The 18789-nt window shown below is 38.1% G+C and overlaps 1 protein-coding gene, 1 long non-coding RNA gene and 1 pseudogene across 2 annotated transcripts; all 3 read left to right on the top strand.

The window, feature by feature from the left end:
• The first annotated feature begins 270 nt into the window (after window positions 1–270).
• On the top strand, window positions 271–9074 carry LOC121774060 (annotated as a pseudogene).
• Window positions 9075–9163: 89 nt separating this feature from the next.
• Window positions 9164–9887, top strand: LOC121774061. Its single transcript, XR_006044904.1, has 2 exons — window positions 9164–9404; window positions 9497–9887. It is a non-coding gene; the product is annotated as an uncharacterized LOC121774061 (long non-coding RNA).
• A 1041-nt stretch (window positions 9888–10928) lies between these two features.
• Window positions 10929–12747, top strand: LOC121773804 (protein CURVATURE THYLAKOID 1B, chloroplastic-like). The gene is made up of 6 exons (XM_042170720.1): window positions 10929–11154; window positions 11489–11601; window positions 11679–11765; window positions 12184–12246; window positions 12370–12407; window positions 12487–12747. Exons 1-6 carry the CDS (start codon window positions 11016–11018, stop codon window positions 12542–12544), a joined length of 498 nt encoding a protein of 165 aa, XP_042026654.1. The 5' UTR covers window positions 10929–11015; the 3' UTR covers window positions 12545–12747.
• Window positions 12748–18789: the final 6042 nt, after the last annotated feature.

The following is an 18789-nucleotide window of genomic DNA, read 5'->3' as shown; positions in this document are numbered from 1 at the left end:
TAATTTTAAATAAATAATCATAAAGAATAATTACAGCTGAACAAAACCTTGTAATATTTTTTGGTCAAGGTTAATTATCTTATCCTAAGCTAATCATGTGTGAAAAAAAGTTTACGAGTAGAAAAATAATTAAATTATTAATGGGCCAGGTGATATGTTTCTTTAGGCCATGTTAAGTTAATGGGCCCCAGCCCAGCTTCAATCATGGGCTGAAATAATTTGAATCAGTCCAAATATCCCTGAATTTCAGAGGATAGTGGAAGACGATGACGACGATCTCAATTGAGTTGCTGTTTTACTAGAAAGTAGAAAGCCAATCGAAGAATTTACTGGTTATGGAGCATCCGATCGCCGTGGATGTGGAAATGGATATCGACTCTCTTCTTCAATCGCACGGCGGCGAAACCGACTCCGATGAAGAAGATCGTCACCGCCGCACCGTCGACGAAATTCTCCTCAACCATTCTTCTCCCTCCTCTTCTCCTCCTTCTTCCCCTCTCAGAGGTGTTGGCGATGACGATGAAAGCGACGCCTCGGCTAATTTGAGAGATCACGGACTATCTCATTCACACTCCGTTCCTTTGGTTTATTCGCATAACTATAGGTACAATTCAGCTGCGAATAGTAGTAGAGCTAACTTTGCGGGGAGGGTTCTGCCGCCGTTATTTGGTAATGGTGCCGTCAGATCTAATGCGAAGCCTGGGGCTGCACTGGCGGCCGCTGCTGCTGCCTCTCGTTCAATTCCAACGCCCCACGCCACTGCTATCAAGTTGAGAAGAGCAAATACTGGCGTTCCCACTCTTCAGAGCTCGCTTTCTGAAACTGCGGAAAATTTTGATAGTGTTGCTTCGTCACTATCTGCTGCTCCTTCCGAAGTCGATCTCTGCCAGTCTCAAGAAGAAGAAGGAGTTCAGCTTCCTCTTGGAAATATCGATTCTGACTCCACGGGTGTTGGTGGTGGTGATGGTGATAGCGATCACGGGGCATCTTCTTCTGAAGATAGGAATCAGCAGAAATCTAATGAGGGTGCGACTCTGGAGACATCTTATGATGATGATGAATGCGCAATGCTAACTAATAAACCTCGTCACGCTTCTAATATTCAAAGTGAAGAGGATCAAATTCCTGTAATTGAGCAAGTCTCATCTCCTTCGGCCGGTGAAGAGAATGAGCAATGTGCTGAAATTCGAGCTGCTGATGAATCTGGTGATGTGGCTTTACCTAGCCCAGCTTCGAGTGGTGTTGATTATGGCGAAGACATAATTAGGGGAGAAGAAGCAAGTAATCCCGAAAACACAGTGTCTGAATCCGGGGAATGTGATTATTCTAGTGGACATAATGATGCTGCACAATTACTTGAAGACTTGGTTTCACAAGGTGAAGATGAGGACAGCTATACAAAGTTGCAGCAGAAATCTGATCGCTCGGTGAAGCCACTTGACTTGGCTGAAGAAATTGAGAAGAAACAAGCATTTACAGGTTTGCATTACGAAGAGGGTGCAGCTGCACAGCCGATGAGACTTGAAGGTGTTAAAGGGGCTCTACTGTGTTAGGCTACTTTGATGTTCGTTCTGACAATGTTCTCACCCGGATCATCTCTTCGCAAGCCTTTCGGAAAGATCATGGATCCCCCCAAGTCATATCTGTACATTTGAACTACATTGCAGTGGGAATGTCGAAAGGATCAATTTTTGTTGTGCCCAGCAAGTATACTGCGCATCATGTTGATAACATGGATACAAAGGTCTGCCGTTATACTCATGTCTATTACTGATATAACTAATTGATTTTTTATGCTTGTTTAAGTTAAAAAAAAAGAAAATGGCCGATTGATTTGCTAATATTGACACTCGGTGTGGTACCTAATAGTGTCATACGTTGTAGCTGGTCATAGATTTGTAGATTAGACAAGATGGCATATTATGGTCTATTTATATTTCCTACTAAATGGTCTAACCGACTGTGCTTTCAGATGATACCCCTTGGTTTGCAAGGGGATAGATCTCTTGTCCCTGTAACTTCCATGTGCTTCAATCAGCACGGAGATATACTCTTTGCAGGATATGGTGACGGTCATTACACTGTTTGGGATGTGCAGAAGGCCTCAGCACTTAAGGTTATCACTGAACACAGAGCTCCAGTAGTTCACATGCTATATCTGGGCCAAGATACTCAAGTTACTCGTCAATTTAATGTGGTCAGTGGTGACAGCAAGGGTGTGGTCAAGTTGATTCGATTTACCGTGGTTCCGTGGCTCAATAGGATATCTTATACAAAACCTATGGTAAAGATCAATCATATATGAGGAAACTTTCTATAACCAATGCTTTCGTAGAACTGATTTACTTGAATTAATGTTTCAGAAACTTTTAGATGAAACTACTAGCAGAGTAGTATGTGCTTCTCCATTGCTATACAACGAAGGATATGTAGGTTCAATGCTGGCTTCGCAGAGTAGCTTCACAGTTTCTACAAGTAGTATTAGTAGCATGATGAGTGGCATGGTTGATGAAGGTGTTGTCATATTTATCACACATCAGTCTGCTCTTGTGGTAATGTTCTTTGGAAGGCTACTGATTTATTATTGTTCCTTATACTATCACTTGAGTGTATCTGAATCTTGTGGGTTTCATATTCTCTGAAGGCAAAAGTCATTCCCACTGTGGAAGTATATGCTCAAATTCCCAAACCTGATGGCATCAGGGAGGGATCCATGCCATATGCTGCCTGGAGATGTGGGTCTCGGTCGCTCACTCCATCCTCTGGTATGTGTGAATGAAGTTTGGTAATTTCCAGCAATGGCTGTTTTGTGCATATGTTAGTTTGTTTTTTCTTTCCAGAAAATGCTCTTGTTGAGGCGTCAGATAAAGCTTCATTGCTTGCCATTGCTTGGGACCACAAAGTTCAGGTTGCTAAGCTATTAAAGTCAGAGTTAAAAGTGCTTGAAAAATGGACTCTTGAAAGTGAAGCTGTTGGCCTGGCATGGTTGGGAGATCAGGTTTTCTTAATGCATCTATTATCATTGTCATAAAAATTATCATTGTCACTTGCCCGAAGCCTAATTTACAGTAGGTAAACATACAAGGAAAGATTTTGAACTTTTTTTGAATATGTCCAGATGCTGGCCATCCTCACATCGACAGCTCAGCTCTGCTTGTATGCAAAAGATGGAAATTTGATCCACCAGACTAGCTTTTCTGTGGATGGCTTTCGAGGGGATAATTTGATTTCTCATCACATATATTATACGAATTCTTCTGGGAACCCTGAGAAGCTTATCACAACAGTGTTTCTGTTAGGGGTGCTACTATGTACATACTTGGACAGGAGCATCTCATTGTTTGTCGCCTTCTCTCATGGAAGGAACGAATTGAAGTTCTACGAAAAGCGGGGTGACTGGATTGGTGCCTTAAACATGGCGATGGCACTTTATGATGGCCAATCATACGGTCTTGTAGATCTTCCCAAAAACTTGGATGACTTGCAAAGAACTGTTATGCCTTATCTTGCGGAGTTACTTCAGGCATATGTTAGTGAAGTATTTTCTTACTTATCTGTTGCTTGTTACAACCAAAACACAAAAGAGGACGAGTACAATGAGATTAAGGAGCAATTCATCCGTGTTGGTGGTGTTGCTGTTGAATTTTGTGTGCATATCAGGAGAACTGACATACTGTTTGAAGATATCATGAGTAAATTTGACGAGGCTCACCAAAAAGGTGATTTCCCCACGTCTCTTGGATGTAGCTAGGGTTATCAATGAGAAAGATGACTACATGCTTTGTTTTCTTCTTTTAGAGACATTCTTGGAACTCTTGGAAGCCATACATTTTGAAAGATATGCTGGGATCTCTTCCACCTGGGGTATCTCTAATATTAGTTATTTCAGCTTTCTTTATTTTTCTATTTGTTTTCCAGTAACTTCCGTGTTTAGTTATTGCTACTTTTTGCAGATCATGCAAGCATTAGTCGAGCACTATAGCAAGAGAGGTTGGTTACAGCGAATTGAACAGTGCGTCCTGCACATGGATATTCTGTCCTTGGATTTTAATCAGGTTGGGTACTAAGTAACTTATTTCATCTGGTAATTCTAGTGTGAAAGCTCATTTTACCTTTTTCTTCCTCAATCCTAACTATGGATTCATTTTTTTTACCTTGGAACTAGTATCGTCTGATAATTGTTAGGTAGGTTGTCCGCTTATGCAGGGAACACAGGTTGGATTGTGCGTTGATATATCTATTTAACAAAGGCTTAGATGATTTTAGGACACCTCTTGAGGAGCTCCTGCTAGTATTACGAGATAGCACGAGAGAAAATGCCACTTCCCTCGGGTAATTTGCTATGGCTTATAACTAGCATCCGTTTGGACTATCTAAGGGCCTATGAAAACTTCTTTGCCTGCTATCTTTCCAAAAATCTGTTGATGGGTTCTTCTGCTTTCTTCCCATTATTTCCCTGTCAAGATCATTACATTGTTGCCCTTGGAAGCAGGTACAGGGTGCTTGTCTACCTGAAGTATTGCTTCCAAGGTCTTGCTTTTCCTCCAGGTATGTGTTCAAATTCGTCATTTTGTGCTTTTGAGTAGCTCGGGATGGCAGGATGTAACAAACTTCTGAATCTGTGGTGGGGGGAATAAGGTGATCATTGATCTTTTTGTCTCCCCTCCCGTAGTCTGGAGCTGGAGGGGTTGTGATGCAATATGATTTGTAAATCTTTGATGAACATTTAGTTTTACGATTCTCATTTGTTAGTTCAAACAGCTCAGCCTGTTTATGTTTCTCTCTTCATACTGGGCCTCTTAACTGGAAAGCCTCATTTTTCCCAAATGCGATCTTGAATTAGTTAATTTTTAAATATTTGAACAGAAACACCTTTAGTGGATGTTTTAAGGACATCACAACTGTCAATATATCAATAAATGAGTTAAAGGAATGTGTAGTATTACTTCACAGTATACACTGGTTTAAAAGAGAACAATAATTGCGGGCTAGAGTTTAATCTCAGATATTGTACTTTTGGAGGCTAAAAGTCGATGTCCAATAACTGTGTATTGAGCTGTAACCTTTTTTGCAGGACATGGAAATCTTTCTCCTTCGCGTGTGACCTCTCTTAGAAAGAACTGTTAGAGTTCCTATTAGAGGATTCAAGTGCTCCAATTCATGGGCTGTTACGAGTTTATCATCAGGCGGAGCCTATGCAAACATGCTTCATCTTTTACAGTTGGATACTGAAGCCACTCTACAGGTTCTAAAATTGGCCTTTGTAGATGTTGAACTATCTCCATCGGGCCAACCTTCTGAGGAAGCAACTGATATCAACATGAAGTCAGATGATAGTGACAAATTGGTCCAAAGAGTGGTGAATATTCTTGCTGGTATTCTTGATGCTGGTTACTTCATGTCCGACAGTCCTGTCTGCAGCACTGAAACAAATTCGGTAGAAGTTTGGCCTTCAAAAGAAGATGTAGGCCACATGTACGATTTTATAGCTTACTATGTGGCTTATGGGAAAGCTACTGTATCTAAAGATATTTTAAGTCAAATCATACAATATTTGACTTCAGAGGTCAATATCTCGGATACTCTGTCGGAGAAGGTGACTGATATCTTCAGAAGGAGAGAGAAACAACTGCTTTCTCTGATACAAGTGGTGCCTGGGACTCAGTGGGATGCTCCTTATTTGTTGCATTTGTCTGAGAAGGCGCAGTTTCACAAGGTATTATTACCCTTGTATTGGATACTTGTTGACATTTGTTCATATGCCTGTTGCATACGTACAAAGCCTCATGGTTGTATTCCAGTTTCTTTAAAAAATATTATGACGTGGGAGCTAAAGAGAAATTAAGTTTTAAATGTGTTGGGGCTCAAAGTGTGCCATGTTAAAGTCATTTCAAGTTAGTGACTATTTCTCGTGTTTGCGTTTTTGGATGCTCTGCTTCACCATAGAACTAAATCTTCCTTACTGGATGGCATTGAGATATCTAATTTCCTTATGCAGGTGTGTGGCTACATACATGCAATCAGTCACCAATTAGTTGCTGCTATGGACAGTTATATAAAAGCAATACAGGAGCCTGTATATGCATTCTCTTTTATCTATGAAATGTTAAGGCTGCTTGATGGTGAAGAATCCGATGCTTTTGAATCAGCTGTTATTTCTCGCATTCCATATCTTGTCAAACTGAGCAGGTAATTTTATTAATTTATTTCTGTTTAAACTTGTTATATTTGGGATTCATTTACTCGAGAGTAATTTTATTCTTTGCTGATGACCAATTCTTGTACTTTGCAGAGAAGCAACTTACTTTCTAATTACTGACCATTTTTCCGGAAGAACTGCATATATTCTGTCTGACCTTCGGTCTCACCCCAGAAAGCCTTTTCCTTTATCTAAAGACTGTTATTGAGGGTCCAGACAAACTGGTGCCATTGACATCTCTTGTTTGCAAGATGTTGATACTTTCGATTATCCTTCTCCAACAAACTCTAAGCTGCAGTCAAATGGTGTCCAAGCTTATCTGGAAGCAATATCTACTTCCCTGAAGCTTTACATAACAACCTAGTTAATGTGACTGATGAAATGATGGAGCTGTATTTTGAGGTGACACTTTCTGAATCTTATAAGTGATGCTTTTACAGAAGGCCAGCTACAGGATTTTAGTTTTAATTTGATTTATTTATTTTCTGAAAATCAGCTAGGAATAAATGTTGATATTTAACTCCTGCAGCTCTTATGTCGATTTGATCGCAAATTCAGTACTCAAGTTCTTGGAAACTTCTGAAAGCTATAGAGTGGAACACTGCTTAAGTTTATGCCAGGAATATGGCATAACTGATGCTGCTTCATTCTTATTAGAAAGGGTTGGAGAGGTTAGAAGTGCCCTTCTTCTAATTCTTTCTCATCTCAGTGAGAAGTTTGTCATGCTCGATGAAGAAATCCAGAGAGCAATTTCTTGTCCAGTTGTGGATAATCTAATGCATTTCTGAAGAAAAAAGTGGTATTTTGAGCCCTGCACTTAACTTTATCCTCTGCCCTTGTGATTAATTTCCTCCCATTTTGTCTTGTCTCTCAGTATTATTAATGCTTCTAGTACTATTCTAGGTGGCTGAAATACTTGACATTGTCCGAGCTTGTATTGGGTTATGTCAGAGAAATAGTCCTCGTCTGCAGCCTGAAGAGTCTGAGTCCCTCTGGTTTCAGCTGCTTGATTCGTGAGTCGATCTTCTCTGAAATATGTGTTTATTCATTTGTACTCTTTTGAGTCCAGGTGTCAGACTTCTTCTTAACTTCATATGTTCTTATTAAATAAAAAGTGCTGTAACGAATATTGCGCTTTAATTGTTCTTTTCATCTAGTTTTGTGAGCCATTGATAGATTCCGAAATGCTAGGGAAGCACTTAAGGACTCATCTACTGGATCAGTAAATCCAGAAGAAGAGGCGCAGACATTCAAATGGAAAGTCTCCAAGTATGGTAAATTGCACACATGGCGAGGAACTGTTCTCCCATTTTTATTAAGAAATTGTCGAGGGAATGATGGATATGTTCGGCTCCCACGAATCATGTTGTGAAACTTCTTTCTGAAAATGGCAATCAAGAATTTGGTGATTTTAAGCTTACCATACTGGGGATACTTGGGCGATATGATTTTGAAAGAAGAATTCTGGTGCGTCTTCTATATCTTAAGATGTATTTTGGATGTATCCTATGTATGCCTTTGATGATTATGAGTACTCTAGTTCAGGCACCTTCGAATAATATTGCTTGAATGCCCTCTTTGTATTATGTTGTAGTAATTTTTTTCCCACCAAATAATTCTGGTTGGATAGTGGATACCCTCTTTACTGAAATAGTTTGTTAGAATCATAAATGATTCTCTTCAACCACTTCCTGTCCATATGGATTAGGATCTCAAGATTCAATACTCCGCTGCTGATAAGTACAAGCGTGAATGAAAAACATACGAGAGTATCATGTTGTGCACCAATTTTTATTGGGTTCAATGGGGGAAGGGGTGGCAGCTGTGGCTTCAGTTACTCGGTAAATTCCTGCTGATTGAGCTCTAGGTGGGTGTCTCTCATAATTACCATAGTGGAGGCTACTAGATTCATTTCAACTTTGTCAGTAAAGATTATGTTGGGTTAAGTTAACTCACAGATTTTTTACTTTTTACCTTCCTCATGATAGATTTCTATCACACCTCCAAGGCTAGGACCAACATCATGGGAATATTCCTACAAATTAAATAAATATGGCTCTGGGTCATCCCACTCCAGCTACTCAAGATAACTTCTGCAAATCCAACCTTATCATCCTAAGTGAACTGACTGATGGAGTACAAAAATGGTTTTCTTAGGATGATGCCCAACTTAATCATGCTTCTTACCATAGGGTGAAAACGGATTAACTAATCCCTTGCTAAGGAAACTGATCCAATGTTTGAATATATAAGCTCATAACACCAAAATCTATCCAATTTATAACCATCTTAACAACGCTTCTCTTTGAGTTCAAGTTGTGTAACCACAATCCTAATAAAAGTTCTAATATACTTGGTGGTTTCTAGAGGTAGGATATATTCCTCATATCAGCTGCTCTTCTTACTATAATGGTTTTGTAATGCAGGATACTGCAAAAAGTTTGATTGAGGATGATACATATTATACAATGAGTTTGCTCATGAAAGGAGCTTCTCATGGTTATGCCCCTAGAAGTCTTGTTTGTTGTATCTGTAGCTCTGTCCTTGCTAAAAATACTCTGGATTCTAGCATTCAAGTATACAGTTGTGGTCATGCAACACATCTACATTGTCAACTCGAGGGAAACAGGCCTCATTTAGTGGGACCTTAGTAGGATGTCCCATTTGTACTCCAGGAAGTAAAGCTCGAAAGTCTAGTGGCATGCATAAACTTGCAGAGAATGGATTAGTGAGTAGCTCTCCATCAAGCATGCAGCAACCACGTAGCACACCTCTTTTGCATCTTCACGATCACGAATTTGGAGATAACTCCTTTGGCTCCCATCCATCAAGGGTATGTTATCATTTGTGTAGTTTCTAGTGTTATATACTGTTTTAGGCCTCATTTCCTCGCTTTTCTTGTCATTTGCTGAAAAACTCATATTATGACACGTCACTGCTTTTAAACTTGGTTGCAACAGTTTTGAGCTCCTGCATAACCTTGAAGGAGATCATAAATTGATTCAGATGGAAAACACGCCTCAGTTGAAACTTGCACCGCCAGCTCTCTACCATGAAAAGTTAAAAAAGGGAATTGATAACTCGTCGGGAGGAAGCACGAGCCGTGTTTCTACAACAGAAAAAACAAATAGTAAGCAACTCAGGGATGTGAAACTGAAAGGATCATCATCTGTGCGATTCCCCCTGAAATCGAATATTATATTCGGTAAGTATAGTATTTCCCTGAATCAAACTTGTGATTTATTAGATTAATCAAGACTGAATGAGTAATTGAGCTTCTTCTTTTCCATTTTTAAGGCAAGGAAAAGATTAGGAAGAGGTGATTTAAATCATTCATGTGGCTTGACTGATTATATACCAACAAGAGAGCTCATCAAAGATATAGATATGGAAGTGCCTTCCACCCTCCGATTTCTGCTCTCAAAGTAGCTATCATCATTTTGGCCCTCTTATAGTGCTCTTGTTAACTGTAAATTTGTGTCTATAACTGTATTGGTAATGTATATTTTTGTAAGAGGTGAATAATGTAAGTAGAGTGATAGCTTCTAAGTGTTGATCTATGTTTTTGTTGCCAAATGGTTGTGGTAAAATCAGTCTACAGCTGTATGATTGATTGTATCTACAAATGTGTGGCATGCAAAACCCATCAAGAACTTTTGGTCCATTTCAAAGTTTCATCAATTTTCTAGTTTTGCTGTTTGCTGGATGTCTTAACATGGAAATCCATCACCTTTCTTTCAGAGTATTAGCATCCAAACATACCTAATAAAACTCAGTGTGCATTTGATCCATCTCAACTATAGATACAGGGGCGGACACAGAAATATTTATTCATGGGGGCTGAAATTTCTAAAATTTATTCTAAAGTATACTTTTGAATAAATTAGATCATTTGTAGGGGCTTTTACATAATAATTTACACTAAATCTTAATAAATTTTTAAAAAAATTAATAGAAAAAGGTTTTAAAAATAATATCAATGAGGGCTTAAGCCCCTCCCCTTCCTCACTTGGGTCCGCCCATGGATACAAGCTAACAGACTGTCTCCCCATTTTACTTGTTTTAGTATTCAAGTATTTGACCTTAGACTAATTTGAACTATAACTAGTTCAATTTACATGTTTTTTTGTACATCTAGATGCCATTGTTTGTACTCTTAGTTATACAATGTATTGATTTTGAGATTATTTAATGTTTGTTGTTTATTACTACTACTATGTTTTACTGTGCAAACCGAGTAGCAGTAGACGACGTCAGTGAGTTGAAGATGAGCTTCTTTAGTCCAACTCCATAATAAGTTCCATTTCCAAAATTAGCCATTGTACCATATACTTCTTTGCATTCAACCCCGTAAAAATGGCAATAAAACCAAAATAAGACCATGAAGTTTTAGACTTTTTTTGCGAACATTTATTAGTGTATACTCCAACCGTCCAACCCTTTACTTGTGACTTTTAACTGGGAAAAATAATCCATGGTGATCATAGAATATCAAAATGTTTGGCCTATAAAATTAAAAAAAAATACACATTTTCCTCCAAATTAGTCTTACATATTTCTTCCGATTTTTGTATAGGGACCTAAAATATTTTATCCACAGCAACACCATAAAATGGCTATCCAAGTGCCACGTCACCATACCACATTATCCATAAGATTACCACGAGTGGTTTTCCTTTACTCCAACATATTTTCTTTTCTAAAAGAAAAAAACAAAGAAAAAGGATTAGAAATTCAGATACTTAGATAATATTAGTAAGTGAAAAACAAGAGAGAAGAGAGGGCAGCTTAATTTTATCAGGATTAATTAGAAGGTATGGCCTCAACAGCATTCACCCCTCTCTCTCTTTCTTCTTCATCCAAGGCTCCTCGTCTTCAACCCGCCGCCACCGCCGCCGCCGCCGCCCAATGCGTCACGATTCCCACTCCTCACCTCGCCAAGACCACCTCCTACAGTCAGTCCCCTCCATCTCCTTCATTACTTTATTAATTGATATATGTGTATTCATAAATAGGACAATGTTGAAAAAATTACCAAATCTTATTGCATAACCAATAACTAAAGTCATTTCGAATACTCCTACAAATTAAGTTATTTTTAGATCGTTTTAGCTCATCTTAAAATGACCTATTAGTATCTAATGATCATCGTATTTTTAATCTCATCCTTCCATTTTTTATGTAACGGTTGAAATTTGCTCTAAAAAATTATGCAGTAGAATTTAGTTAATTTTTTTTATCGTCTTTATAAATAAATACAAAATGTTTTGTGTGCCCCATTGATGTCAGGTAGGAAGAGTGGCCGGAATGTGGTGGCCATGGTTACCGGAGAGGCGTCGACTGAAGTTGCTGACGCTGCCTCAACTGAGACCCCTGAAATAGTCACAAAAATTCAGGAAACTGTAAGAACTTTTCTGATTTATCTATTTCATGAATCGATCTCTCTAATTAATTAAATAATTACAATATATATTTGCAGTGGGATAAAGTTGAAGACAAGTATGCCGTTACTTCTCTGGCGGTGGCAGGACTAATCGGACTCATTGCCAGCGCCGGAGTCATCTCTGTAAGAATATTATTTATATTACTACATGCAAAATGGCAGAAAATCATTAACTTTGATTAAAATTTGGTTCGTCTCGAAAATTTAAAAATCAGGCTGAAAAACTAACTTTTTAAACTTTAGAAAATTTTGAGTTTGCATATCGTATTTAAAATTTGCTTATGAAGAAGCACTTCATTCTTGATTTGATTGCAAAATCGTAGTACTATTAAATTAGAAATTCATAAATTAACAAGCAAATTTTAAAGTTTATACGCAAAACTAAAATGTACGGAAAATTTATGATTTTAGGGGCAAATCCCTTTTTCAGCTATATGGAAAAATGGTTAGAAACTTGGAATGATCGATCCATTAATTCTAGTTTCTAAATTCATATTGTATGTTTATTTGTTTAATATATTTTCCTCATTTATTTTGCAAGGCTATTGACAAGCTTCCACTCATTCCTGGAGTTCTGGAGCTCGTAGGAATTGGATATACTGGCGTAAGTTCTTTAATTTTATATAATTAGTTAATTATGTATAGTAATATAAATTCAAACTAGGAGACAATGTTACAAATAAATTAATATTGATTAATGTCCTAATCTTGTTATATTTTGGTGCAGTATTTTGCATATAGAAATCTGGCCTCTAAATCAAGCAGGTTTGATTTCATCTCATACTTATAGTACTATTAAATTGATTAGACGAGTTTAATGACTTACTACAAAATTAAATTTCAGGGATGCTTTGATTGAGAAAATCAAAGGTACATACGATGATATAATTGGGAGCAGCTAAGACCAGAACTAGCCATGTAACATATACATTTAATTATCGTTTAATTTCCACTCGGCTGTAATTGTTCATCCTTTTCTCTCAATTTACTTGCTTTCTCTATAATTTCAAATAAATAAATAAGATAATAGATCACGTTTTAATTTTTAATTAATTTGTAGAATTAATTAGCACGTCAATAATAATCTTGTGTGCTTTTGAATTAATTAAGCTCTCACAATGCAGGCAATTATTTTTAATTTATTTGTTTTTTTACTAGTATTTTTTTGTGAATGGTGTTATTCAGTGGCGGATCCAGGCGGGGGCAGGTGGGGGCGGTCGCCCCTACCCGACCGTCCGGAGAGCCTAAATTTTTCATTGAATCAATCCGAAAATAGGATATCCGCCCCCTCCGTAGAGTGTAGAAATATTTTCGTTTTCAATAAATGTCATATAAAATGTAGTAGTCCAATGGTTTGGTTGTTGGATTTTTAACTAAGATGTCTAGGGTTCAATCCTCAACAAAAACATATTTATTTTCATTTTTCATTTTTTATTTATCAATTCATATTTCTTCTTATTATCAAAATAATACATTTAAATACTACTAAGTTGCATATATTATTTTGTTATATTTATTCTTTAGTTAAAATCATTTTTAATTTTGTGTTAAAGTCTTTTTTATCCTAAAGTACTTATAATTTGTGATCCATGCATCTTAATTATTCTCTATGTAACAAAATAAACATTTTTAATACATATTTATTTTCATTTTTCATTTTTTATTTTATCAATTCATATTTCTTCTTATTATCAAAATAATACATTTAAATACTACTAAGTTGCATATATTATGTTGTTATATTTATTCTTTAGTTAAAATCATTTTTAATTTTGTGTTAAAGTCTTTTTTATCCTAAAGTACTTATAATTTGATCCATGCATCTTAATTATTCTATATGTAACAAAATAAACATTTTTAAATATTTTTGAAATATAAATATTTAGTGCTCTACTTATATCACTTTTGTATATAATATTTACAGTGATTAAATGTACATATATTACACTAATTTTATATTTTAAAATGAATAATACATATTTGCAAGCTAAAGCATGTTTATATTTATATAATTTTTTATTTTAAAATGAATAATACATATTTGCAAGCTGAAGCATGTTTATATTTTATTAATGAAACTAGTGCAGTAGTGCTACTTAAATATTAATATAATATTTATTTATTTATTATTAAAAATAATATTAAATTAAATATTTAATATTTAAATATAAGTTTCGCCCCCGCCATTTTCGGGTCCTGGATCCGCCACTGGTGTTATTGTACTACAAGTTGAACTAAAGACATAAAACACGAGCTATATATCAATTTCGAGATGACTAAAAAATCTATAATAAATATATATTTACAGCTAGCGATGCTTCCATGTCACAAATAAAAATAATAATGAGATTAAAGCTTATTTAGAAACTACTTCTCATAGTGGATGCTAGAAATTCGCTAACAAAAAGCCAGACAACAAAAGTGTTGGTTTCTGGGATTACAAAGATAACCACCGGGCGTAATACAACCCAAAGAAAGAAAAGGAAGAACTGAACTTAAAATTACAACGTATAAACGAAACTACTAAACCAGTGTGATTAGCCGAGTCGAGGAGGCCTCTTCCCGCAAGACGAGATACGCCCCGGTAGTGCTCTTCGGTTTGGCGTGTCGTCCCCAAAGGTAAAACGGCTACGTCTCTATTGATGCAGCACCGCAGTCAGTAGAGCTCCGACGAACGGGATGGAGGAGAGGGCAGAGCTTCGATAGAAAACAATGCAGAGAGGGAGAGAGCTTATGATGCAGAGAATGCTTGTGAATAATGTGTCTAATGCAGTGGTATGACTAGCCTATTTATAGGCCAAGCCTGGCTCATCATGGCAGATTCGTAACCGACGTCGGTTACAAGCGTGTGGCAGGCGTGTGCCTTTCGCATGTGGAGCGTGTGGATTTCTCACGTGGCAGCCGTGACTGTACCTCGCTTGACGACGTGTCAAGCCACTTAGATTGCTGACTCGGCGGTGGTCCAAAAAGAATAGTTTGGGCCAAGCCCCAAGCCCAAAGACCACCCAAAGACCAAGATCCAAGTCCAAGTCCAAGTCCAAGCCCAAGCCCAAGATCGAGATCGGGATCGGGCCCGGGCCCGGGCCCGCGGCCCGCGCCCACGCCCACGCGCACGAGCACGGGCTCGGGCTCGGGCTCGGGCGGGCGGGCGGCGCGCACGTGTGCGCGCGTGTGGGCTTTTTCACCCATCTTGATCCACTATAATTATTAAGTAACATAAAGTCACTTAATTTAAACCCATTAAAAGATGTATTAATCTTCCAATGTGGGATAATTAACACTAGTTAATTATTCCCTAAGCACATGCTCCAAGCTTTAATTAAAAGCTAATTATGCCCAACTTTAATCCACTATTTCTCACTCACCGGAAATCGGATTAGAGAAAGTGAATACACTACGTTTATCTACGTAAAATGTAGATCGACGCTATATCATTTAATTTCACAAAATTAAATGTCTCGTCACATTTATTGTTTGGTCAAAACCATTGACCGGGCATATTTAATCCATGAATTTTACAATCCCCCACATGAGTGGAAATAGCCAAATGCATATGCATGCAGACATAAGCTCAACCCTCGAGAGGTATATAAGCATAAGGATAGGTAGTTGTTGACTTTGAACCCTCCATAGTCGACACCATCGGATACACAGGCGGCTTAGTAGCGTGATGCTTTGAACTAATCCCCCACGGCGTGCACCAAGACAATGGTGTTAACGCTTAAACACCTCAACCTCATCCGTTCTCACGATTTGTGTCCATTGCGGTCTTGGACACCACTTTGGATTCATAAGTACGTTTTATGAAGCGACCACACTTCGCACTTACATAGGTGATTCTTAGTCAAGTACCTTGCCATACTTGGTCTCTTTGAGAACTCCATCTCTTGAGATTTTTAAGAACCATTAAAAGTCATAGACTTAGCCTTTACCACTAGGCAAGTTCTCCAACACTCTATTGCTCTTAGGGAATAGATATAGTTGAGTGTTTCTCATGAACTCTCATAGCTTAGTTGTCCCTTTGAATCAAGTTCTTGGGATCTCCAGTCATCATGGTTGGGTTACCACTATGATAATTCTTTAGTTTGTGGATTTTAAACCCATTCCCTCTAGCAACTTATTCATTTGATCACGGTTTAACCCTTTGGTTAGCGGATCCGCTAGATTATCTATTGACTTCACATAGTCAATTGTAATCACGCCAGTTGTGATCAAATGTCTCACGGTGTTATGTCGTCGACGTATGTGTCGAGACTTACCGTTATAGAAACCATTGTTTGCCCTTCCAATAGCCGCTTGGCTATCGCAGTGGATTAGCACTGGTGGCACTGGCTTAGACAGAAATGGAATATCTTCAAGGAAGTTCTTAAGCCACTCGGCTTCCTCGCCAGCCTTATCCAAGGCAATGAACTCTGATTCCATTGTTGATCGGGCTATACATGTCTGTTTTGTGGATTTCCACGATACAGCACCACCCCAATAGTAAAGACGTATCCACTTGTCGAAAGTGAGTCTCTATTATCAGATATCCAATTGGCATCACAGTACCCTTCAAGTACCGGGGTATCTCGAGAAGCGTAGCCCAAGATTTTGAGTGTGTTTTAAATATCTCAAAACCCTCACAAGAGCTCTCCAATGCTCTTTGCTTGGATTGCTCGTGTAACGACTTAACTTGTTCACGGCACAAGCAATGTCAGGTCGAGTGCAATTAGTCAAGTACATAATGCACCCGATGACCCGTGCATACTCTTCTTGTGCAACGGGCTCGCCTTTGTTCTTGCTCAAGTGAACGTCGAGTTCAATTGGAGTCTTAACCGGCGCGCCATCATAGGCTTTGAATTTATTCAATATCTTCTCAACATAATGTGATTGTGTTAAGATGATTCCATCATTCGTTCTTAGAATCTTCATTCCAAGAATTACATCGGCTAGACCCATGTCTTTCATGTCAAAGTTTCTTTTTAACATGTCCTTTGTATCGTTAATTACTTGAGTGTTGCTACCCAAGATTAACATATCATCAACGTATAGACACACTATAACATGACCGTTATTAGTGCTTTTGATGTAGACACATTTGTCACACTCGTTGATTTTAAATCCATTTGATAACATCACATTATCAAACTTCAAGTGCCACTGCAATGGCGCTTGTTTCAATCCATATAGATACTTTACGAGCTTGCATACCTTTTTCTCTTGTCCAGGTACTACAAACCCTTCGGGTTGTTCCATATAGATTTCATCTTCTAGTTCACCATTTAGAAACGCGGTCTTTACATCCATTTGATGAATCTCAAGATTGTGCAATGCAGCAATAGCGAGAAGCACCCAGATAGATGTAATCCTTGTTACAGGTGAATAGGTATCGAAGAAGTCGTGTCCTTCTTTTTGTTTAAAGCCCTTACTACTAGTCGGGCTTTAAATTTATCCACTGTTCCATCGGCCTTAAACTTTCTTTTAAGGACCCATTTACATCCTAAAGGTTTAGCACATTCGGGTAAATCAACCAACACCCATGTGTGGTTTAGCAAAATTGAATCAATTTCGCTTTGAACAGCTTCCTTCCAATGCAACCCGTCTGGGCCATCGAAAGCTACTTTTATAGATGTCGGTTCTTCATCTAACATAAAAGCAATGTAGTCAGGACCAAATGTTTTTGGTGTTCTGACCCTATTACCACGTCTTAGTACTGTATCATTCGGATTGGGCCTTGCACGCTTGCGCGATTTAGGTTCCTCATCCGCTGATTTAGAACTAGTGGCTTCTTCTTCCACTGGTTTAGAACTAGTGGCTTCTTCTTCAATTCTTGTCTCAGAATTGGTTACGATTTTTTCTTTGTCTTTGCAAGGAAATGTATTTTCGAGAAATACGGCATTCCTTGACTCAATTGTTGTCCCTACTGTTATAGTCGATATTTCAGACTTGTGAACAACAATCGATATGCACTACTGTTAAGTGCATATCCAATGAAGATGCAATCAACCGTTTTAGGTCCGATTGTAACTTCTTTGGGCGGAGGAACCATTACCTTTGCCAAACACCCCCACACTTTGAGGTATTTGTAGGATGGCTTCCTTCCTTTCCACAACTCATAAGGAGTAACATAACTTTTCCTTTGAGAGGGTCTTATTCAAGATATAGTTGGCTGTCAAAACAGCTTCCCCCCACATGTTATGTGGTAATCCTGAAGTTAGAAGCAGTGCATTCATCATCTCTTTTAGAGTTCGATTTTTGCGTTCTGCAACACCATTAGATTGTGGTGAATATGGTGCAGTCGTTTGATGGATTATACCACTTGCGTTGCATAATTCCTCAAACGGGGCTATATATTCGCCTCCTCTATCGCTTCGAATCATTTTGATTTTACAACCATGTTGATTCTCAACCTCGTTTTTATAATTTTTGAACGCTTCTATTGCTTCATCTTTACTTCTTAAAAGATAGATGTAGCAATACCTTGTGCAATCGTCTATGAAAGTGATAAAGTACTTTTTACCACCTCTAGTTTGCACCATCTTTAAATCACATACATCCGTGTAAATTAATTCAAGGGGTTTTGTGCTTCGTTCAACCGAATGAAACAGCAACTTAGTCATTTTTGCTTCAAGACAAATTTCACATTTATCTTGATTATCCACTTCATTAGCCTTTAGTAAATCTAAATTCACTAATCTTTTAATGGCTTTTGAATTTACATGTCCCAATCTACAATGCCACAAATTTGAAGACTCGGTCAAATAAGAGGAAGTAGATGCTTTATTATTATTGGCCAACGGCTTTGCAACACTGCGAGTTGCTACACTAAGCTTGAAAAGCCCGTCGGTTACATAACCTTTTCCGAGGGATTTTCCAAACTTATACAAGACAAACCTATCAGACTCAAATAGAAGTTTAAACCCTTATTAACTAGTATTGATCCTGACACTAGGTTCTTGCGGATGTCCGGGACATGCAGCACATCCTTCAAAGTGATAGTTAGGCCAGACGTCATCATGAGAATCACGTTGCCAACGCCGAGGACTTCGGACGATGCTTGATTCCCCATGTTGATTTTCCTCCCTTCGACAGCAGTGTAGGAGGCAAACTTGCTCCTGTCGGAGCAAACATGTGCAGTAGCGCCGGTATCAATATACCAGCCACCCTT

Source organism: Salvia splendens, chromosome 17, assembly GCF_004379255.2.
Source record: "Salvia splendens isolate huo1 chromosome 17, SspV2, whole genome shotgun sequence".
In the NCBI taxonomy this organism is placed as follows: domain Eukaryota; kingdom Viridiplantae; phylum Streptophyta; class Magnoliopsida; order Lamiales; family Lamiaceae; genus Salvia; species Salvia splendens.
This window is presented reverse-complemented; position numbering and strand designations above follow the sequence as displayed.

Bases quoted from the DNA above. Each gene is read 5' to 3' on its own strand.
- LOC121773804 (XM_042170720.1), top strand. From the start codon at position 11,016: ATGGCCTCAACAGCATTCACCCCTCTCTCTCTTTCTTCTTCATCCAAG. The intron at 11,155-11,488 runs GTCAGTCCCCTC...CATTGATGTCAG, and splicing joins CGCCAAGACCACCTCCTACA to GTAGGAAGAGTGGCCGGAAT. The intron at 11,766-12,183 runs GTAAGAATATTA...TTATTTTGCAAG, and splicing joins CCAGCGCCGGAGTCATCTCT to GCTATTGACAAGCTTCCACT.